General features: G+C 40.8%; 1 protein-coding gene across 5 annotated transcripts in view; it reads left to right on the top strand.

Moving 5' to 3' along the window:
* LOC128689429 (mesoderm induction early response protein 1) overlaps window positions 1-24,354 on the top strand; it is a 169,369-nt gene that overhangs the window by 132,608 nt on the left and 12,407 nt on the right. For 4 of the 5 annotated variants that reach the window (XM_053777723.2, XM_053777721.2, XM_053777724.2 and 1 more), the window contains one exon: window positions 10,466-10,593. The exons of the other annotated variant lie outside the window; for it this stretch is intronic. In XM_053777723.2, the coding sequence (XP_053633698.1) occupies window positions 10,466-10,593 (128 nt within the window). The remainder of the gene's footprint in view (window positions 1-10,465; window positions 10,594-24,354) is intronic. 5 annotated transcript variants of the gene reach the window in all.

Here is a 24,354-nt window from a genome sequence, read left to right as displayed (position 1 = left end):
CCGAGGACACCTGGGTTGATGTTGCCCCGGGGGTGGGGAATCCTTTAAAGGGAGAGAGAGGTCCGCAAGAGCCCCACACTGATTTGTAACAGGGACATTAGCCCTCACAGCTACAGAGTACAGGTGCCCTGGCTGTGTCATTTCTGGGGAGATACCCTTAGTGGGGGACACTGGAGGCAAAGGAGGCAAGGACTGACGGACTGTAACTGGCTTTATGGATCGCAAGCAGGAGTTACATTCATTGAGCGAGAGAGACTGGGCCCTGGCTGAGTTTGCCAAATCAAGAGCCTGGTGATATGCTGGGCAAGACCGAAACGCAACCTTGTGGTTTCCTTTACAAAAGTAGCACGAAGCCAGCGAGTACAGGTAATGCTGTCTTTAATGACTGGGTGAAACCCGCTGCAGTTCGCACATCTTACCTTACCACGGCAAGACAACTCTCCATGCCCAAAAAAGAAACATTTCTGACACCAGTGTAAAGGAAAAGTATAAGGAAGAAAAGGAAACCTTAGGTTGCCAAAAGTCACAGACCTCGGGAAAGCACCCAAGAAACATACACGAACCATATGAGATGGGACAGGATGATTCGAGAGGCTCCAAACCTCCCGCAAACCTAAGTTGTCACCGCCACTGTAAACCAATTCAGAGTGGATCTCTTCATCTGAGAGGGATGCAGAAATCGGTCCAATTCTGCCGTAACAACAACCAGCAGACAACATTCCACCTACCCAGGACATGAATGGCATTTAGTGGTAAGTTTCTATTCAGAAAAGACTGACAATGGAGCCGGAGCCTTAGGGCTGCACACCTACCGAGTTGCTGGACACCCCCATCTATGCAATCCTTGCCGAAAAGAGATCCACTTATGGCGTTGGTGACGTCCCGTGGATTTGTGAAGGGTGTACCGCCATCCTTAGGACACACATGAACCACCATCATGTCTGGAGTAATTCAAGTAGGAGAAGGAGCATAGTCTGGACAAGCAGTTGGTTGACGTTTTGGGCTAGACAGGGGCCTGGCACTGTCATCAACCTCAAGGGCTCGTTTGTTTATCCCAGTAGGGGGCACACTAGCCATATCTTGGTCCGGCGGTAATGAAACAGTTGTCAACTGAGTAGGGACTGGAGGGGAGGTCCCCCCCCCCCATGGGGACGAACGACATCTCAGTCGAACCCCCCATAAATGGGCCACACAACACCGCCTGATAGAGAAAACAATGAAAACACAAGCACACAAGAAAAGAAAGACAGTGAAGCAGAGCCTAACAGGGCCTATTTATTTATTTATTTATTTATTTATTTATTTGGACACGATACATAGATGTACAAAGAAATATAGTGGTTAAGTGTAACGTGCCAAAAGCCCCTTGTATGCAGAGCATTATGGGCAGGCTTAACCCTTTCAGGGTCCGTCCCGTAGATCTACGGCTTTATGTTCAGGGTCCAAACCGTAGATCTACGCCATGAGCTCAGCTCACTCTGATAAACTGTGAGTGGTACATTTGGGCCTAGATATGAGAGAATACATCTATGTGGTATGTGTGCACCACATAAAACAGATCCTGCAGCACACTGTGTATAATGAGAGAGAAAAAATGAAATCATGATTTTTCGATTAAAACAGCAACTTTGCAGTGTTTTTTCGTATGTTTTTTATCGTTGTATTTGCAATTTCTTGGTCTCATTTGATAGAATGGAAGACATATTACAGAAATAGAGATGATTTTGATTGGTTTTAGCACTGGAAATGGCTTGAAACTGAGCTCAAAGTAGCAGAAATGTTAAATTTTTGCCGATATTCAAGAGTAAACAAACGACCTCACACTTCTAATACACGTCAGCTGGTGGGTCTAATATACATTCACAAATATGGTGATGATATTTATACAATTATTACAGTATTGCATAACAGTAAATCTTCTATTTTTTGGTGTGAATAAAAATTCATTATGTGAATAAAAAATCAAAATTGAATTTATTTGTAAAGCCTCAAAACATAACTAATGAACAGAGGAAATGTTAGTTTAGTGCCAGGAATGCCTACATTGTTCATTCTGGACCCTATTTTGAAATTGGAATATTTTGAACTTTGTGTTAAATTGGCCAAATTAACAATTTCCGATCACTTTATTTTGTAGTTGAAACAGTTGACTTGGCGATTTCTTGTGCTCAATCGATAGAATAGAAGTAATACTAGTGAAATAGCTAAGAATTTGGTTGATTGGAATAATGTAATTGGCCTAAAATGGGAGTCAAAGTCGGCAAAATCGCCGATTCGTAAATATCGCTGACACATCAAAATTCGCGAGAGCATAATTTCGTCAATTTTCCACCAAATTTCGTACTTTTTGTTTTATTACCTTCACAAAAAGATTCTCTACGATTTCATAAGAAAAAATAACAAATTTTTTTTTTTTTAAATTCTTGGACACTGGTGCGTGACTCCAGATTTGGGCCTTGGACCCTGAAAGGGTTAAAATTAACTTAAGATTAACTAAACATTGATATATTCAGTGGTAAAAATTATTGTAAACAAGTAATAATTAAGCACAAATGAGTATTTCAAAGCCTACACCACCAACAAACAACTGAGGAGCCTTTGGAAGACACATCCACACGCCACCAATGCCAGCCGAGCTCTCCCCCTCCATCTCTTCTACACACCCTAACCTGAGCCTCACTATCCTCATAAAAACTCTTTACAGCATTTAGTAACTTACTACCTATTCTATATACTTGCAACATCTGCCACATTGCACCCCTATCCACTCTATCATATGCCTTTTCTAAATCCATAAATGCAGTGAAAACTTCCCTACCTTTATCTAAATACTGTTCACATATATGCTTCAAGTGTAAACACTTGATCTACACATCCCCTACCCACACTAAAACCTCCTTGCTCATCTGCAATCATACATTCTGTCTTACCTCTAATTCTTTCAATAAAAACCGTACTGTACACTTTTCCTGGTATACTCGGTAAACTAATTCCTCTATAATTTTTACATTCTCTTTTGTCCCCCTTCCCTTTATATAAAGGAACTATACATGCTCTCTACCAATCCCTAGATACCTCCCTCTCTTTCATACATTTTTTTTTTTTTAACACACCGGCCGTATCCCACCAAGGCGGGGTGGCCCAAAAGGAAAAACGAAAGTTTCTCCTTTTACATTTAGTAATATATACAGGAGAAGGGGTTACTAGCCCCTTGCTCCTGGCATTTTAGTCGCCTCTTACAACACGCATGGCTTACGGAGGAAGAATTCTATTCCACTTCCTCATGGAGGTAAGAGGAAATAAACAAGAACAAGAACTAGTAAGAAAATAGAAGAAAACCCAGCGGGGTGTGTATATATATGCTTGTACATGTATGTGTAGTGTGACCTAAGTGTAAGTAGAAGTAGCAAGATGTACCTGAAACCTTGCGTGTTTGTGAGACAGAAAAATAGACACCAGCAATCCTACCATCATGTAAAACAATTACAGGCTTTCATACGTTTATAAAACAAAAATACCAACCACTCTAACACTATAAACACCCCTGTCCCCCCCTAGCTTTTAACATTTCTGTCATGATCCTGTCAGTTCCATCTGCTTTACCCCCTTTCATTCTACGTAATGCCTCACGCACTTCCCCCACACTCACATCCTGCTCTTCTTCACTCTTAAAAGATGGTATACCTCCCTGGCCAATGCATGAAATTGCCACCTCCCTTTCTTCGTCGACATTTAAAAGTTCCTCAAAATATTCCCGCCATCTACCCATCTGCTGACTCCCCTACTCTGTTTTTAACTGGCAAATCCATTCGTTCCCTAGGCTTTCTTAACTTGTTTAACTCCAAATTTTTTTCTTATTTTCATTAAAATTTCTTGACAGTGCTTTTCCTACTCTATCATCTGCTCTCCTTTTGCATTCTCTCACCACTCTCTTCACCTTTCTTTTACTCTCCATATACTCTGCTCTTCTTATAACACTTCTGCTTTGTAAAAACCTCTCATAAGCTACCTTTTCTCTTTTGTCACACCCTTTATTTCATCATTCCACCAATCACTCCTCTTTCTTCCTACACCTATAACCACAAACTTCTGCCCCACATTCTAACACTGCATTTTTAAAACTATTCCAACCCTCTTCAACCCCCCCATCCCTTCCTACTCATACTTGCACTAGCCCACCTTTCTGCCAATAGTTGCTTATATCTCACCCAAACTTCTTCCTCCCTTAGTTTATACACTCTCACTTCTCTCTTACTTGTTGTTGCCATTTTCAAGCAAGATGAAATGAAAGACTGGATATCAGATTGGAGGGAGGGAGTGTGGAGGAAGTGAATAAGTTCAGATATTTGGGAGTGGATTTATCAGCAGATGGGTCTATAAGAGATGAAGTGACAAGGAGACAAAGGTGAGTGCTGCATTAAGGAGTCTGTGGGGACAAAGAACGTTATCCATGGAAGCAAAGTGGGAAATGTATGAAAGTAAAGTGGTACTAATGCTTTTATATGGGTGTGAAGCATGGGTGGTGAATGTTGCAACAAGGAGAAGGCTGTAAGCAGTGGAAATGTCATGTCTCAGGGCAATGTGTGGTGCAGATATTATGCAGAGAATCCATAGTTTGGAGATTAGAAGGATGTGTGGTGTTACTAAAAGTAGTACCCAGAGAGCTGAAGAGGGGTAGTTGAGGTGTTTTGGACATTTAGAGAGGATGGAACAAAATAGAATGACTTGGAGGACGTATAAGTCTGTAGTTGAAGGAAGGCAGGGTAGGGATCGTCGTAGGAAAGGTTGGAGGAAGGGGATAAAGGTTTTGTGTGTGAGGGGATTTCGTCTTTTTCAGCAAGTGTGTGTTAGATAGGCACGAATGGAGGCAAATGGTTTTTATGACTTGACATGCTGTTGGAGTGTGAGCAAAGTAGCATTTATGAAGGAATTCAGAGAAACCGGTTAGCTGGGCTTGAGTCCTGGAGGTGGGCAGTCGTGTCTGTACTCTGAAGGAGGAGTGGAGATATGTTGCAGTTTTTGAGCTGTAGTATCAGCATGCCTCTGGCAAGGCAGTGATGAAGCGAGTGGTGATGAAAGTGTTTCTTTTTCGGGTCACCCTGCCTTGGTGGGAGATGACCAGTGTGTTAAAAAAAATTATTTTTTATTATTAACACATCGGCCATTTCCCACCAAGGTAGGATAGCCCAAAGGAGAAAAACTTTCACCATCATTCACTCCATTACTCTTGCCAGATGTGCACTTACACTACAATTATAGAACTGCAACATTAACAACCCTCCTTCAGAGTGCTGTCACTGTACATCCCATCTCCAGGACTCAAGTCTGGCCTGCAGTTTCCCTGAATCCCTTCATAAATATTACCCTGCTCACACTCCAACAGTACGTCAAATCCTAAAAACCATTTGTCTCCATTTGCTCCTGTCTAACACACTTACGCATGCTTGCTGGAAGTCCAATCCCCTCCCACACAAAACCACCTTTACCCCCTCCCTCCAATCTTTGGTAGGCCGACCTCTACCCCGCCTTTCCTCCACTACAGATTTATATACGGTGGTCCCCCGACCTACAATATTAATCCATTCCTGAGAGCTCATCGTAAGACGAAATGATCTACTAAATGAAGAATAAATGACACCTTTATTGAAGATGCAGCAATGACTGATAAGACACTTTCCTGGGAGTGCCTTTTCCTCCTGAGTAATGTAGGTCCTGTTTGGCATTTTCTTCCAGAACAGGCCTTATCACACTGTGTATGCCACTACGATTCTTAAATCTCTCAAACCAACCTTTGCTGGCCTTAAATTCACCAATATGAGCACTAGTTCCAGGCATTTTTTCCTGTTCACCTGGGTATTAGTCGACTGGTGTGGGTTGCATCCTGGGAGACAAGATTAAGGACTTAAGGACCCCAGTGGAAATAAGTTACAGTTCTTGATGACACACTGACTTTTTTGGGTTATCCTGGGTGGCTAACCCTCTGGGGTTAATTGTTTCTCAATATTCTTGATAAGCCACACCAACAACGGTGCTACAGCAACAGCAGCAGCTGACCGTGGTACGATAGTACAGTGAACCCCCGCATAACGATATTAATCCGTTCCTGAGAGCTCATTGTTGTGCGAAATTATCGTTATGCGAATGAATTTTCCCCATAAGAAATAATGGAAATCAAATTAATCTGTGCAAGACACCCCAAAGTATGAAAAAAAAAATTTTTACCACATGAAATATTAATTTTAATACACACAAACTGAAAAAGACATGCACAGTTACATGACACTTACCTTTATTGAAGATCTGGTGATGATTGATGGGATGGGAGGAGGAGAGAGTCTTAGTGTTTAAAAGGAGAATCCCCTTCCATTAAGACTTGAGGTGTCAAGTCCTTTTCCGGGGTTACTTCCCTTCTTCTTTTAATGCCACTAGGACCAGCTTCAGAGTCACTGGGCTTCTGTCGCACAACATATCTGTCCATAGAGTCCTGTACCTCCCGTTCCTTTATGACTTTCCTAAAGTGGTTCACAACATTGTCAGTGTAATAGTCACCAGCACGGCTTGCAATAGCTGTGTTAGGGTGATTGTCATCAAAAAAGGTTTGCACTTTAAGCCACATTCAACACATTTCCTTTATCTTTGAAGTAGGCAACTTCTTCAATTTCTCTCTCCCCTCCTCCGAAGCAGTTTCCTCAGGTCTGGCCTCATGCTGATGAAGATGATCTAGCAGCTCATCAGTGGTTAGTTCTTCATTGTCCTCCTCCACCAACTCTTCCACATCATCCCCACTAACCTCCAACCCCAAGGACTTTCCCAATGCCACAATGGATTCCTCAACTGGCATAGGATTCCCAGGGTTAGCCTCAAACCCTTCAAAATCCCTTTGGTCTACACATTCTGGCCACAGTTTCTTCCAAGCAGAGTTCAAGGTCCTCTTAGTCACTCCCTCCCAAGCCTTACCTATAAGGTTTACACAATTGAGGATATTAAAGTGCTCTCTCCAAAACTCTCTTAGAGTCAATTGAGCTTCTGAGGACACTACAAAGCACCTTTCAAACAGAGCTTTTGTATACAGTTTTTTGAAGTTTGCAATAACCTGCTGGTTCATGGGCTGCAGGAGAGGAGTGGTTTTAGGAGGCAAAAACTTCACCTTAATGAACCTCATGTCCCCATAAAGTCGCTCTGCCACGTCTGTAGGATGACCAGGGGCATTGTCTAACACCAGGAGGCACTTAAGGTCTAATTTCTTTTCAGTTATTTAATTTTTCTCATTGGGGGCAAATGCTTGGTGTAACCAGTCATAGAAAAAGTCCCTAGTGACCCATGCCTTACTGTTTGCCCTCCACAGCACACACAAATTAGCCTTGAGGATATTCTTTTGCCTGAACGCTCTGGGAGTTTCTGAGTGATACACTAATAAAGGCTTCACTTTGCAATCACCACTAGCATTGGAACACATCAACAGAGTAAGCCTGTCTTTCATAGGCTTGTGTCCTGGGAGTGCCTTTTCCTCCTGAGTAATGTACATCCTGCTTGGCATTTTCTTCCAAAACAGGCCTGTTTCGTCACAATTAAACACTTGTTCAGGTTTCAGTCCTTCACTGTCAATGTACTCCTTGAATTCCTGCACATATTTTTCAGCTGCTTTGTGGTCCGAACTGGCAGCCTCACCATGCCTTATCACACTATGTATGCCACTACGCTTTTTAAATCTCTCAAACCAACCTTTGCTGGTCTTAAATTCACTCACATCATCACTAGTTGCAGGCATTTTTTTAATTAAATCCTCATGCAACTTCCTAGCCTTTTCACTTATGATCACTTGAGAGATGCTATCTCCTGCTATCTGTTTTTCATTTATCCACACCAATAAGAGTCTCTCAACATCTTCCGTCACTTGCGATCTCTGTTTCGAAAACACAGTTGAACCTTTGGCAAGAACAGCTTCCTTGATTGCCATTTTCTTGGACACAATAGTAGCAATGGTTGATTGGGGTTTACTATACAACCTGGCCAGCTCGGAGACACGCACTCCACTTTCATACTTAGCAATGATCTCTTTCTTCATCTCTATAGTAATTCTCACCCTTATTCCTGTAGGGTTGGCATTAGAAGCTTTCTTGGGGCTCATGGTCACTTATTTTGCAGATAAAATCACCAAAAACACTGTAATAATATGTTCCGATTGTATGCTTGGATGTTACCGCGGAGGCTGGCTGGTAAACAATGCCACCGGTGGAACATGTGAGGATGGCTCAGGCCGCACATTAGAAGCGTCTCGGACGAATAGCGTTGAGCGGGTTTTTTAGCGGTATGCGAGGCAAAATCTTAGCGATAAAATGTATCGGTATGAGGATTTAACGTTATGTGATGCCAACGGTATGCGGGGGTCCACTGTATTTTGATAATATTTCTCACCCTTTTTACCACAGGGTTGGCACTAGAAGCTTTCTTTGGGCTCATGGTGGCTTATTTAGCAATTAGAAGCACTAAAAACACTGGAATAATACAAAATATTCCGAATGTATGCGTGGGAGCGACTGCTCTGGCTTGTAAACATTGGCATACTAACTGAAGGCAGGCCAGCTGAGGCGCGCTCAGGCGGACAGACATGTGGACGAGTACCAGACGAATGCTGTAGGTCGAGTTTTTCAACGTACGTCGGGGTCAAACTTTTACACTGAAAAGCATCGTAGGTCGATTTTAACGTAGGTTGGGGACATGGTACGTCAGGGGTCCACTGTACTCTGGAAGTCATTCTATTTTGTTCCATTCTCTCTACATGTCCAAACCACCTCAACAACCCAACAAAATTATAGTAATAATAATGGAATGGGCAAAAGCTGAAATGAGTATCAAAAAGGAAAATAGGTTTCACACATGAAGACTTCTAGTTTCATCGAACAGAACCAAGGAGCATTTAGCATCACAAAATGACTATCAAAACTCATCTCTGAAATGCACATTGCAGGTGAACCAGCAACTTAACATTACCACTCCATTATCCATTACCCATCTAGACTTACCTTCACCTTTTTTTTTTTTTTTTTTAATGGTTTTTATCTGTAGATAGTGTTTTATTACTATACTATACTGGTCAGCAATCCTTCTATTTCATAATACAAGTCCATTCTGAAGTTTTCTCTTATACATTTAAAGATATATTTTTTTTCATTAATGTTAATGTAAAAAATTTTAATTTTGCAACAAAAGAATCTTAGAAAACTTACCTAACCTTATTATAACAAGAGCAATTTATTTTAGCCTAACCCAACTAAATATATTTTAAATACGTTTACAATAATTTAGTACTAAACAAGCACAATCAAATATATATTTTTTGTTAGGTTCAGAATGATTTTGGCGAAATTATTGCATACACAAATTTTCACTTGACCTATATGGCAAGATGAGCGTTGCTATTTAACCCGTAAATGGTCCAAACGTATATATACGTTTTTTAAAAATTTGAAAGTATGTAAAAAAAGTAGATCTTTTTTTTTTTTTTTTTTTTACATTTGAAAATGTGTAAAAAAAACTTTGATCTACTTTTTTTTTTTTGTTATATTTGAAAATATGTAAAAAAAATGTAGATCTACTTTTGTAGCACTACACATGTGAACGTAGATCTGCTTGGACCGTTTACGGGTTAAGCCAAGTTCGCAAGTTCTGCCTATTCGGCACGACATACATACATACATACATATATACATATATACATTTTTTTGTTTTTTTTCAACAAGTCGGCCGTCTCCCACCGAGGCAGGGTGACCCAAAAAGAAAGAAAATCCCCAAAAAGAAAATACTTTCATCATCATTCAACACTTTCACCACACTAACACATAATCACTGTTTTTGCAGAGGTGCTCAGAATACAACAGTTTAGAAGCATATACGTATAAAGATACACAACATATCCCTCCAAACTGCCATTTCCATTTCCACTTCCCATTTCCAGGACTCAAGTCCGACTATATGAAAATAACCGGTTTCCCTGAATCCCTTCACTAAATATTACCCTGCTCACACTCCAACAGATCGTCAGGTCCCAAGTACCATTCGTCTCCATTCACTCCTATCTAACATGCTCACGCACGCTTGCTGGAAGTCCAAGCCCCTTGCCCACAAAACCTCCTTTACCCCCTCTCTCCAACCCTTTCGAGGACGACCCCTACCTCACCTTCCTTCCCCTATAGATTTATATGCTTTCCATGTCATTCCATTTGCATATATATATATATATATATATATATATATATATATATATATATTTGTATTTATTTATTTAATTTGTCTTTAAAATAATGGTTTTATCTGTAGATAGTGTTTTATTACTATACTGGTCTGTAATCCTTCTATTTCATAATACTTTGTAATATATATATATATATATATATATATATATATATATATATATATATATATATATATTTTTTTTTTTTTTTTTTTTTTTTTTTACTGTTAACAGGTTCGGACAAGATCAGTGGGCGAGTTAGTACAGTTTTATTATCTTTGGAAGAAAACAGAAAGACACGATCTCTTCGCTACTAAAACAAGAATTGAAAAGAAAAAATATATTGTTCATCCTGGCACTACGTAAGTTTCTACTTTATTTAGACTCCATATTCCGGTTAGATAATTGATAGGTGCTGCTTTTGCTTAAAGATTTTCCTAGTTTCATGAGACAGATTATAAATATCTTACCTAGGAATTATACTTTGAGCTTGCATGTGCCCTGTATATAAGCATGTTTACAATTTTTTCCTTTTTTACCACGTAGCTCACTTTGAATTTAGTACAGGCAGACATCTCGTTATGCAAGAGTTAAGTTCCTGAAAATAACGCCATGTAATTTCACTCTATGAATGATGTATGGTAAAAATTGGGTTAGGTTCGTGACACCTCTAGGAAATACAAACTTTTTTAAAATATCTTATTTTATTAAAGGTAATGAAGCTTTTTGGCAGAATACATTGTAGATGTTGTTGCTTGTTGATTGAGAAATGTATGTTATGTACCCAAATTCTACATAATAACTCCCAGATAAAGCTAGTATTTGAGGCAATATGCCATCTTTTCCTTCCAAAGACAATGATGACGGCTAATAACAAAAAAAGGCACAATACCGTGACTGGAACGATACACAAATAACCCGCACATAGAAGAGAGGAGCTTACGACGACAGCTAATATGGTGCCAGTGACTATTATAAATTTATACCATAATCTTATCAGTAGAAAATATGCTTAAAAAGGAACAAGAAAGAGTTTTAGCCTACTTTAAATTCCTTGTTTCTTTTGCTTGTTGATATGGATGTGTATGGAGATGCTTATGTAGCTCATTGCACAGTAGACTACAGCAGGTGGTCTGATTTATAAGTTGATGCCTCTCGCATTTCATCAGATGTTGCCATCACAATTCACTATACAGTTTTCTTGTTTATAGTAGAGACAAGGAAGAATTTTGTTCTTCCTTAAATTCCTTGTTCTCTTGCTTATTGATAAATAGGTGGAGATGTTTGTGTGACTGCTCAGTAGTAGATGGCTGTGAGCCCTCTGTTTATATTTAATCAGCTATTGGCTGTTGAGGTTAAGAGGGCCACAGCATGTGCCATATTGAGCCAGAGTCAGAAACCAGCTTTCCCATGGCCATGTAAATCTCTGTACAGGAAAGTTTTCATGCTTGATGCACTGTTTTGATCCTTCAGCTATCTATCACATGCTAGTTTGTTATAATGATCATAAGTCCCTGATGTACTAGAACAGATAATTCATAGCTACATCAAATTTGCTGTAAGCAGCGAATTCATCAAATTTGCTGTGGGCAGCAAATTTTGGCCTAGACAGGAGAGAATGGGTTGTGTGGTGGATGTGAGCAGCTTGAAAAAAAAAAAATTGTGCCCCACGCATTGCATGATGGGAACAGCTGACCTCTGACCCTGCATTGAGTTACAATAGCTAATTTGGGGTGTTTATTAAGGTGGTTTTATTGACTGTTTTTGATGTTATAGAATAAGATTCTCTTGTCATTTAGAGGATAATATACAGTAGACCATCGATTAAGATGGTAGTTAGGATTCCTGAAAATCCAGCGTTAGGTGAATCTGTTAAAGGAACTGAAGAACTTATGGGAAAAATAGGGTTACATTCCTAGGACCCCTAGAAAAGCCAAATAACTTTTTTTTTTTTTTTTTTTTTTTTTAAAGGTCTCCATATCTTAGGCAAATAAAAATGATAATGCAGTTGTTGTTCATTGTCGTTATGTATGTTTCTGTTGTTCAAGGCTACAAATGCAACAAAAATAGTACTTTAATATTATCTTAAATTGTGGTTGCTGGTGTTGTCAATGATTGTAAAAGAGGGAGTGGATAGGCATGCTGAGGCCCATCTGGGCTAAGGTGGATGGTAGTCCAGTCAGTAAGTCAGTCCAGTCAAGTGAGTCAGTAGGTCAGTCACTCATGTCATTACAATCATTCAGTTCAGTAGGTCACTCATTCAAGTCAGTAAAGTCATTCAGTAAATCAGTCAAGTTGGTCATTAAGCCAGTCAGGTCAGTAAATCAGTCAAGTCAGTAGATCAGTTGTAATTAAATAAATCAGTCAAGTCAGTAGATCAGTTGTAATTAAATAAATCAGTCAAATCAGTAAGTTAGTCAAGTCAGTCAGTAAATCAGTTCATTATTCAGTAAATCAATTGGTCAAATCAGTAAGTCATTCAGTAAATCAGTCAAGTCATTCAGAAATTCAGTAAATCAGGTCAATAAGTCATTCAGTAAATCAGGTCAGTCAGTAAGTCAGTCATTCAGTAAATCAATAGGTCAGTCAAATCAGTAAATCAGACGACAGCCCGGGTTATTCATTGCACAAGCCCATATATTTGCTTCACTCTTTTTAATTATACGAACCGACGCTTCACTAAGGCGATAAGCTCTTGCCATGTCCACCACACAGACATCACATTTAAGCTTATCTAATACAGTGGACCCTCTAATTACGAGTTTAATCTGTTCCTTGACCTTGCTTGTATCCCGACTTGCTCGTATGCTGAGTCAGTTTTCCTCATTTAAATTAATTGAAATGCAGTTTATCCGTTCCGGCTCTCAGAAGGCATTACAAATACTTCAATATTTCGTTAATATCAACTCTACGGCTTATTTATCTATCAAAATTCGTCTGATATACATAATAAACAATATAAATAACAGAAACCTGATATATAGTCTAGAATAAATAAAATATGTCATTATGTGACAGGTGGAGGCAGGCATAACTGCTTCTGCTTTGTTGTATTCACTGCCATCTAGTGATGGCCTTTCGAAGCCATCTATTATTATAATTTTTTTTTTTTAACAAGTCGGCCATCTCCCACTGAGGCAGGGTGACCCAAAAAGAAAGAAAATCCCCAAAAAGAAAATACTGTCATCATCATTCAACACTTTCACCTCACACATAATCACTGTTTTTGCAGAGGTGCTCAGAACACAGCAGTTTAGAAGCATATACGTGTAAAGATACAAAACATATCCCTCCAAACTGCTAATAACCCGAACCCCTCCTTTAGAGTGCAAGCATTGTACGTATTTCTCATTTCCAGGACTCAAGTCCGGCTATATAAAAATAACCAGTTTCCCTGAATTTTTTTTTTTTTTTTTTTTTCAACAAGTCGGCCGTCTCCCACCGAGGCAGGGTGACCCAAAAAAGAAAGAAAATCCCCAAAAAGAAAATACTTTCATCATCATTCAACACTTTCACCACACTCGCACATTATCACTGTTTTTGCAGAGGTGCTCAGAATACAACAGTCTAGAAGCATAAACATATAAAGATACACAACATATCCCTCCAAACTGCCAATATCCCAAACCCCTCCTTTAAAGTGCAGGCATTGTACTTCCCATTTCCAGGACTCAAGTCCGACTATATGAAAATAACCGGTTTCCCTGAATCCCTTCACTAAATATTACCCTGCTCACACTCCAACAGATCGTCAGGTCCCAAGTACCATTCGTCTCCATTCACTCCTATCTAACACGCTCACGCACGCTTGCTGGAAGTCCAAGCCCCTTACCCACAAAACCTCCTTTACCCCCTCTCTCCAACCCTTTCGAGGACGACCCCTACCCCGCCTTCCTTCCCCTATAGATTTATATGCTTTCCATGTCATTCTACTGTGATCCATTCTCTCTAAATGACCAAACCACCTCAACAACCCCTCTTCTGCCCTCTGACTAATACTTTTATTAACTCCACACCTTCTCCTAATTTCCACACTCCGAATTTTCTGCATAATATTTACACCACACATTGCCCTTAAACAGGACATCTCCGCTGCCTCCAACCGTCTCCTCGCTGCTGCATTTACCACCCAAGCTTCACACCCATATAAGAGTGTTGGTACTACTATACTTTCATACATTCCCTTCTTTGCCTCCATAGATAACGTTTTTTGACTCCACATATACCTCAACGCACCACTCACCTTTTTTCCCTCATCAATTCTATGATTAACCTCATCCTTCATAAATCCATCCGCCGACACGTCAACTCCCAAGTATCTGAAAACATTCACTTCTTCCATACTCCTCCTCCCCAATTTGATATCCAATTTTTCTTTATCTAAATCATTTGACACCCTCATCACCTTACTCTTTTCTATGTTCACTTTCAACTTTCTACCTTTACACACATTCCCAAACTCATCCACTAACCTTTGCAATTTTTCTTTAGAATCTCCCATAAGCACAGTATCATCAGCAAAAAGTAACTGTGTCAATTCCCATTTTGAATTTGATTCCCCATAATTTAATCCCACCCCTCTCCCAAACACCCTAGCATTTACTTCCTTTACAACCCCATCTATAAATATATTAAACAACCATGGTGACATTACACATCCCTGTCTAAGACCTACTTTTACCGGGAAGTAGTCTCCCTCTCTTCTACACACCCTAACCTGAGCCTCACTATCCTCATAAAAACTCTTTACAGCATTTAATAACTTACCACCTATTCCATATACTTGCAACATCTGCCACATTGCTCCTCTATCCACTCTATCATATGCCTTTTCTAAATCCATAAATGCAATAAAAACTTCCCTATCTTTATCTAAATACTGTTCACATATATGCCTGAATCCCTTCACTAAATATTACCCTGCTCACACTCCAACAGATCGTCAGGTCCCAAATACCATTCGTCTCCATTCACTCCTATCGAAAAAGCTCATGCATGCCTGCTGGAAGTCCAAGCCCCTCGCAGAATGAACCTCCCTTACCCCTTCCTTCCAACCTTTTCTAGGACGACCCCTACCCCGCCTTCCTTCCCTTACAGATTTAAATGCTCTCCATGTCATTCTACTTTGATCCATTCTCTCTAAATGACCAAACCACCTTAACAACCCCTCTTCAGCCCTCTGACTAATATTTTTATTAACTCCACACCTTCTCCTAATTTCCACACTCCGAATTTTCTGCATAATATTTACACCACGCATTGCCCTTAGACAGGACATCTCAACTGCCTCCAACCGCCTCCTCGCTGCTGCATTCACAACCCAAGCTTCACACCCATATAAGAGTGTTGGTACTACTATACTTTCATACATTCCCTTCTTTGCCTCCATAGATAACATTTTTTGTCTCCAAATATACCTCAGTGCACCACTCGCCTATTTTCCCTCATCAATTCTATGATAAACCTCATCCTACATTAATCCATCCGCCGACACGTCAACTCCCAAGTTTCTGAAAACATTCACTTCTTCCATACTCCTCCTCCAAAATTTGATATCAAATTTTTCTTTATCTAAATCATTTGATACCCTCATCACCTTACTCTTTTCTATGTTCACTTTCAACTTTCTACCATTACACACACTCCCAAACTCATCCACTAACCTTTGCAATTTTTCTTTAGAATCTCCCATAAGCACAGTATCATCAGCAAAAAGCAACTGTGTCAATTCCCATTTTGTATTTGATTCCCCATAATTTAATCCCACTCCTCTCCCGAACACCCTAGCATTTACTTCTTTTACAGCCCCATCTATAAATATATTAAACAACTATGGTAACATTACACATCCCTGTCTAAGACCTACTTTTACCGGGAAGTAGTCTCCCTCTCTTCTACACACCTTAACCTAAGCCTCACTATCCTCATAAAAACTCTTTACAGCATTTAGTAACTTACCACTTATTCCATATACTTGCAACATCTGCCACATTGCTCCCCTATCCACTCTTATCATATGCCTTTTCTAAATCCATAAATGCAATAAAAACTTCCCTACCTTTATCTAAATACTGTTCACATATATGCTTCAATGTAAACACTTGATCTACACATCCCCTACCCACTCTGAAACCTCCTTGCTCATCCGCAATCCTACATTCTGTCTTACCTCTTAATTCTTTCAATTATAACCCTACCGTACACTTTTCCTGGTATACTCAGTAAACTTATTCCTCTATAATTTTTACAATCTCTTTTGTCCCCCTTCCCTTTATATAAAGGGACTATACATGCTCTCTGCCAATCCTAGGTACCTTCCCCTCTTTCATACATTTATTAAACAAAAATACCAGCCGCTCCAACACTATATCCCCCATTATAGTACATTATTATTATACGTATTATATTATTATTATTATTATTTTATTATTTTTATTATCACTGGCCGATTCCCACCAAGGCAGGGTGGCCCGAAAAAGAAAAACTTTCACCATCATTCACTCCATCACTGTCTTGCCAGAAGGGTGCTTTACACTACAGTTTTTAAACTGCAACATTAACACCCCTCCTTCAGAGTGCAGGCACTGTACTTCCCATCTCCAGGACTCAAGTCCCTAAACCCCTTCATAAATGTTACTTTGCTCACACTCCAACAGCACGTCAAGTATTAAAAACCATTTGTCTCCATTCACTCCTATCAAACACGCTCACGCATGCCTGCTGGAAGTCCAAGCCCCTCGCACACAAAACCTCCTTTACCCCCTCCCTCAAACCTTTCCTAGGCCGACCCCTACCCTGCCTTCCTTCCACTACAGACTGATACACTCATGAAGTCACTCTGTTTCGCTCCATTCTCTCTACATGTCCAAACCACCTCAACAACCCTTCCTCAGCCCTCTGGACAACAGTTTTGGTAATCCCGCACCTCCTCCTAACTTCCAAACTACGAATTCTCTGCATTATATTCACACCACACATTGCCCTCAGACATGACATCTCCACTGCCTCCAGCCTTCTCCTCACTGCAACATTCATCACCCATGCTTCACACCCATATAAGAGCGTTGGTAAAACTATACTCTCATACATTCCCCTCTTTGCCTCCAAGGACAAAGTTCTTTGTCTCCACAGACTCCTAAGTGCACCACTCACCCTTTTCCCCTCATCAATTCTATGATTCACCTCATCTTTCATAGACCCATCCGCTGACACGTCCACTCCCAAATATCTGAATATATTCACCTCCTCCATACTCTCTCCCTCCAATCTGATATCCAATCTTTCATCACCTAATCTTTTTGTTATCCTCATAACCTTACTCTTTCCTGTATTCACTTTTAATTTTCTTCTTTTACACACCCTACCAAATTCATCCACCAATCTCTGCAACTTCTCTTCAGAATCTCCCAAGAGCACAGTGTCATCAGCAAAGAGCAACTGTGACAACTCCCACTTTGTGTGATTCTTTATCTTTTAACTCCACGCCTCTTGCCAAGACCCTCGCATTTACTTCTCTTACAACCCCATCTATAAATATATTAAACAACCACGGTGACATCACACATCCTTGTTCAGTGATGTTTTTCTTAAATTCAGTCGTATTTCTCACCTTCTTTACCAAAGGCATGGCGATAGGAACTTTCTTTGGAGCTTATTTAGCAGTTGCAAGCACTAAAATGAATGGAATATTATGAAATATTTCATATGAACACGTGAGGGGATGGTCCCTCACTGGTAAACACTGCCACACTAGCTGGGAATGGAGTGTGAGGCGGCTTAGGGCCGTGAGTACGCATCTGAGACAAACAACTATTTGTGAGTCAAATGACGATTCACGAGTCAATGTTTTGATGAAAAAAAGTTACGACTTCCGAAACTTACGACTTTCGAGCCTTACAAAAAACGAGGGTCCACTGTATTTTTATACATATTATTATTATTATTATTATTTATTAGTACGTACATATTCTTATAATAATTTATATTATTATACGTATATTATTATATGTATTATTATTACAGTAGACCGTCATTTAGCACGAGTTTATTTGGCATGATTTGGGTATTGCACGATTGAAGAATTGCGGCACAGTTTTATGTAACACGTCGTATAATTAATTTAATACGGTACAGTTTCTGGGAAGGAAAAAAGAAACACTTTTGCTACAAGGCAGCTGTGTTTGTGAATTGTGTTATATTTTAATTACTGTATCTTGTATCTGTCAAGCAATCATGACACCTAGTAGCCGTACCAGTGTTGCTGAAAGTGGCACGAAGAGCTATAAGCACTTAACCCTTTGACTGTTTCCGACGTATAAATACGTCTTACGAGCCAATGTTTCTGACGTATTTATACGCACAAATTCTAGCGGCTTCAAATCAAGCGCCAAAGGTCTGGTAGGCCTACACGAGAGAGAGTGGGTCTCAGTGGTCGGTGTGCACCCTGTGAAAAAAATCTGGGACCCAGCGGTGCATTGTGGGAACGCCATGTTGTTAGTCCATTTTCACCATGCCTCTCGGTAAGAAGTTCCTCACTCCGCGGCGGATTGGAGGTCTTTTGTTCCCAAGTGATAGCTCTAACAGCGATGAAAATGTCAGTGACAGTGAATTCCAGGGTTTTGAAGTGAGTGTTACTGGAAAAAGTGCCCAGGATAACATAATTAGTGATGAAAACCCAGATGACCCACAACCTTCCACCTCTCGTGCTGTGCCGGCTTGTTCACGTTCACGTTCACCTGTACCAGGACGAAAGAGGAAACTATTTGGTCGTGTACAACACCCAGATGATAGCAGTGAATTGATAGTGATAGTGATAGTGATTTCAAGGTCATTGAAAGCAGTTCTAGTGACAGTGAGAGTGAATATTCCCCAGTGAAGCGGCAGTATGTACGACGTAGCATGCGGTCTGGTAGTGTTTCATATGTTGTTCCAAAGGGAAGGATAAACTCTGGGAGCACATCCCGTGGCCCTACACCACGACCTGATAGTGAAGATGACGATATTGTAACGATGGGTATGAATGGTGACAGTGAGGGAGGAGGCAGTGGTGGTGATAGTGAGGGTGGCACGGCCCATGTGGCACCATCAGCGGGCCACGCTACTACCCACGCTGCTGACGCAGCACAACAACCAGCCTCACCCTGCCCCTCACTCCCACAACCTGCACAACCACAACCACGGTACAACATCCAGACCCCACCAGCAGACCGCATCTGGGATTGGCAGGACGGTGACGAGTTTGTTCCCAGTCCCCATGACTTTGATGAAACACAAAGTGGAATAAAGCCATCTTGTCCACTTGGGAACAATGCCAGTGAACTGGACTGCTTTGAGTTATTCTTCGATGAACCCCTGATGAACATCATTGTCAGGGAAACAAACACATACTGTGATTACACCATGGCAAATACAATTCTCTCACCAAAATCACGGCTACACAAGTGGAAGGAGACAACTGTGGCAGAGATGTACCTGTTTTTTGCCACAATAATGCTTATGCCACATGTGTATAAGCACACTGTCACCACATACTGGGCAACAGAACGCCTGATTTCAACTCCAGGTTTTAGTGACATTATAGGTGTCAATCGTTTCCTGATACTGTTACATATGTTGCACTTTTCAGACAAAACCAGGCCTGACAGAAGCGACAGGTTATATAAGATCAGAAATGTGTTTATGTACCTGAAACAAAAGTGCTGCATGTATTTTTATCCCTTCAGGAAGCTTGTTATTGATGAGTCCTTGATTTTATTCAAAGGAAGACTCTCATTCAAGCAATATATACCAAGCAAGAGGAAACGCTTTGGTATAAAGCTATTTGTATTGTGTGATTGCAGAAGTGGTCTAGTTTTGGATATAATTGTGTACACTGGCAGTAATACTTTGAGAGATACCATGAAGTTATTGGGTATTTCTGGTGATGTGGTTTGAACAATGATGGAACCATATCTTGGTAAGGGGCATATGTTATTTACTGATAACTGGTACACAAGCCCCTTACTCAGTGATTTCTTGCCAGTGAACTTGACAGACGTGTGTGGCACAGTGCGTGGTAATCGTAAACATATGCCAAGGTTCAACGCTGGCACTCGCAGAGGTGAGGTGCAAGCCTTTGCTGCCAATGACATCATGGCATTTCGGTGGCATGACAAACGTGATGTCACATTGTTGACATCAGTTCACAGAAACGAAATGGTACCCAGTGGCAAGGACAACAGAGAGACCAATGAACCCATTCTAAAGCCTGCAGCTGTCATGGACTATAACCTCAATATGCGCTTAGTGGACAAATGTGACATGCAGATTGGGTTTGCAGACTGTGTACGCAAGAGTTATAAGTGGTATATAAAACTTTTTTCCATCTTGTTGATATCTCTATGCTAAATGCTTATAACATATACAAGTTGAAGACCAACAAAACACCAAAATACATGTATGGTGAATTTTGCCTGTCAGTGACTGGAGTCACTCTCAAGCTCTGTTTCTGGCGTCTCTTTAACGCTTCCCTAAAATGGGCCAAGACTTTGTCACTGTACATGTTGCCAACATGGCTTGCAACAGCCTTGTCAGGGTGATGTTTCTCCATAAATCTTTCCATCTTACCCCACATCTCAAAAATCTCCTTAATTTCTGAAGAAGGCACCTTCTTCCATCTCTCTTCCTCCTCCTCTGCAGCAAGATTCTGAGCTGCAATCTGTTGCTCTTCCTGCTGAAGCTCTTGCAGCTCCTCAGTGGTGAGCTCTTCATTGTGGTCTTCCACCAACTCTTCCACATCCTCCAAACTCACATCCAACCCCATGGAACTCCCCAGTGCCACAATAGATTTAACAACAGACAGGCTCATCAGGGTCAGCCCCAAACCCTTCAAAATCCCTCTTGCCGACACAATCTGGCCACAATTTTCTCCAAGCAGAGTTCAAAGTCCTGGTAGTCACTCCCTCCCAAACCATACCTATAAGAGTTATGCAATGGAGGATGCTGAAGTGTTTTCTCCAAAAATCTCTTAGGGTCAAGTGAGTGTCTGAGGTTACATTCAAGCACCTTTCAAACATTGCTTTGGTGTAGAGTTTTTTAAAGTTTGCAATGACCTGTTGGTCCATGGGCTGGAGGAGAGGAGTGGTATTCGGGGGCAAGGACTGTACTGTGATGAACCCAAACTCCTCGAAAATTAGGTCATCCAAGTTTGGAGGATGAGCAGGTGCATTGTCCATTACTAGCAGGCACTTGAGATCCAATTTCTTTTCCGGGAGGTAATTCTTCACACTAGGGCCAAACACTTCATTGAACCACTCGACAAAAATTTCCCTCGTGACCCATGCCTCCCTATTAGATTTCCAAAACACACACAATTTACTCTTTATAACATTGTTTTTCCTGAACACTAGGATTTTCAGAATGGTACACTAGTAACGGCTTCACTTTGAAATCCCCACTAGCATTAGCAGAGAACATGAGCGCCAGCCTGTCTTTCATAGGCTTGTGTCCTGGCAGTGCCTTTTCCTCCTGTGTAATGTAGGTCCTCTTTGGCATTTTCTTCCAACAGAGGCCTGTTTTGTCACAATTGAACACTTGTTCAGGTTTCAGTCCTTCAGCCTCTATGCACTCCTTGAATTCATGCACATATTTTTCAGCCGCTTTGTGGTCCGAACTGGCAGCCTCACCCTGCCTTACCACACTGTGTATGCCAGTACGCTTCTTAAATCTCTCAAACCAACCTTTGCTGGCCTTAAATTCACTCACATCACCACTAGTTGCAGGCAATTTCTTTATCAGATCGTCATGCAACTGCCTAGCCTTTTCACAAATAATCGACGTCATAATACTATCTCCTGCTAATTGTTTCTCGTTTATCCACACCAATAATAACTTCTCAATCTCTTCGAGTACTGGTGATTTCATTTTTGTCAGCATATTTACCCCCTTTGCAACAACAACGTCCTTGATTTCCTTTTTCTTGGCCACGATGGAACATATGGTTGTATAGGGTTTGTTATACATTCTGGCCAGTTCGGCCACATGTACGCCACTTTCATATTGTTCAGTGATGTTTTTCTTAAATTCAATCATATTTCTCACCTTCTTTACCACAGGCTTGGCACTAGGAGCTTTCTTTGCAGCCATGGTAGCTTATTTAGTACTTGCAAGCACTAAAATGAATGGAATATTATGAAATATTTCGTATGAGCAAGTGAGGGGACCGTCGCTCACTGGTAAACAATGCCACACTGGCTGGGAAGGAAGGCCGCCCCGGCTCAGAGCGTGCGTACGCGTCCCGGACGAACAACTATTCGTGAGTTAATCTACGATTAGCGAGCCCATGTTTTTACGAAAATATCGCTATGATTTCCGAAAATTACAACTCGAGCCCTACAATTATCGAGGGACCACTGCACTACATAATCACTGTTGTCATTATATTGTTTAGAAAACATGTTGACACAAATGAACAAAATAAAATGTTTTTATTACAATTTTTCTATATTGTATATGCATATATAGTCACTGGACATCTTAGAAGTTCTGCAGCCTGTGGAAGTCTTTGAAACATGGTGTCATGCACAATGGTGTTTTACACTCCTCACACATAAAATGAGTGTCTCTGCATTGTTGTGGGCATTTTTTTGTATGTACACAGACATAACACCTCTTCTGAGTCTTTTTCTTAGAAAGCAGTAGCAGGCAGTTTCATTAGGAAGTGATCACCAGGCCTCGGACAAGAAGGTAGTGGGCGGTTTTTCTATTGCAGGTGTTGTTCCTTTGTACTTGATTATTATTTGTCTGATGACAGACAAACAAAATTTGCCATATGGTGTTTTTTTTCTGGTCCTCATCTTATACATATTATAAGCATTGAGCATGGAAGTGTCCAAAATATGAAAAAAGAGTTTTATGTACTACATAACTCTTGCAAACACAATCAGCAAACCCAATCTGTATGTCACACTTGTCCACTGAATGCATATTTAGGGTGTAGTCCATCACAGCTGCAGGTTTTAGAATGGGTTCATTGCTCTCTCTATGCTGCCTGCCAGTGTCTGCCATTTCGTTAGGGTGAACTGATGACAACAGTGTGACATCTCATTTGTTGTGCCACCAAAATGCCATGATGTCATTGGCAGCAAATGCCTGCACCTCACCTCTATGGGTGCTTGCATCGAACCTGGGCATGTGTTTACGATTTGCACGAACTGTGCCACACACATATGTCATAAAAAAATACCATACCATGGGTGGGGTTTGAACCCGTGGTAAGAGAGTCTCAAAACTCCAGACCGTTGCGTTAGCCACTGGGCCAGCTAGCTTCAATAAGATTCGTCCAACTAGGTATATTTCTACACCATAGGAAGGTTAGCATAGGCACCACTTGTCCACAAATGCAAGTTTTTACAGACGAATCTCCCGCTAGCATGGCCGTGACGAACTCTAGCTCAAGTCCCCTCAAAGCCGTGAACATGACTCACGAAATCGCAATGACACGATTGCAAACAAACCATACCATGGGTGGGGTTTGAACCCGCGGTAAGAGGGTCTCAAAACTCCAGACGTCGCGTTAGCCACTGGGCCAGCTAGCGGGAGATTCGTCTGTAGAAAACTTGCATTTGTGGACACAGTGGTGCCTATGCTAACCTTCCTATGGTGTAGAAATATACCTAGTTGGACGAATCTTATTGAAGCTAGGTGGCCCAGTGGCTAACGCGACGGTCTGAAGTTTTGAGACTCTTACCACGGGTTCAAACCCCACCGGTGGTATGGTTTGTTTGCAATCGTGTCATTACGTTTTCGTGAGTCACATCTGTCATGTTCACTCACAAGAAATCACTGAGTAAGGGGCTTGTGTACCAGTTATCAGTATATAATATATGCCCCTTACCAAGATATGGTGCCATCATTGTTCTAACCACATCACCAGAGATACCCAGTAACTTCCTGGAATGTGTTACTTCCAGTGTACACAATTATATCCAATACAAGATCACTGTAGCAATCACAAAGCACAAACAACTTTATACCAAAGCATTTCCTCTTGCTTGGTATATACTGCTTGAACGACAGTCTTCCTTTGAACAGAATCAACAACTCATCAATAACAAGCTTCCTGAAGGGATAAAAATACATATTGA

This window comes from Cherax quadricarinatus, chromosome 18 (genome assembly GCF_038502225.1).
Source record: "Cherax quadricarinatus isolate ZL_2023a chromosome 18, ASM3850222v1, whole genome shotgun sequence".
NCBI lineage: Eukaryota > Metazoa > Arthropoda > Malacostraca > Decapoda > Parastacidae > Cherax > Cherax quadricarinatus.
This window is presented reverse-complemented; position numbering and strand designations above follow the sequence as displayed.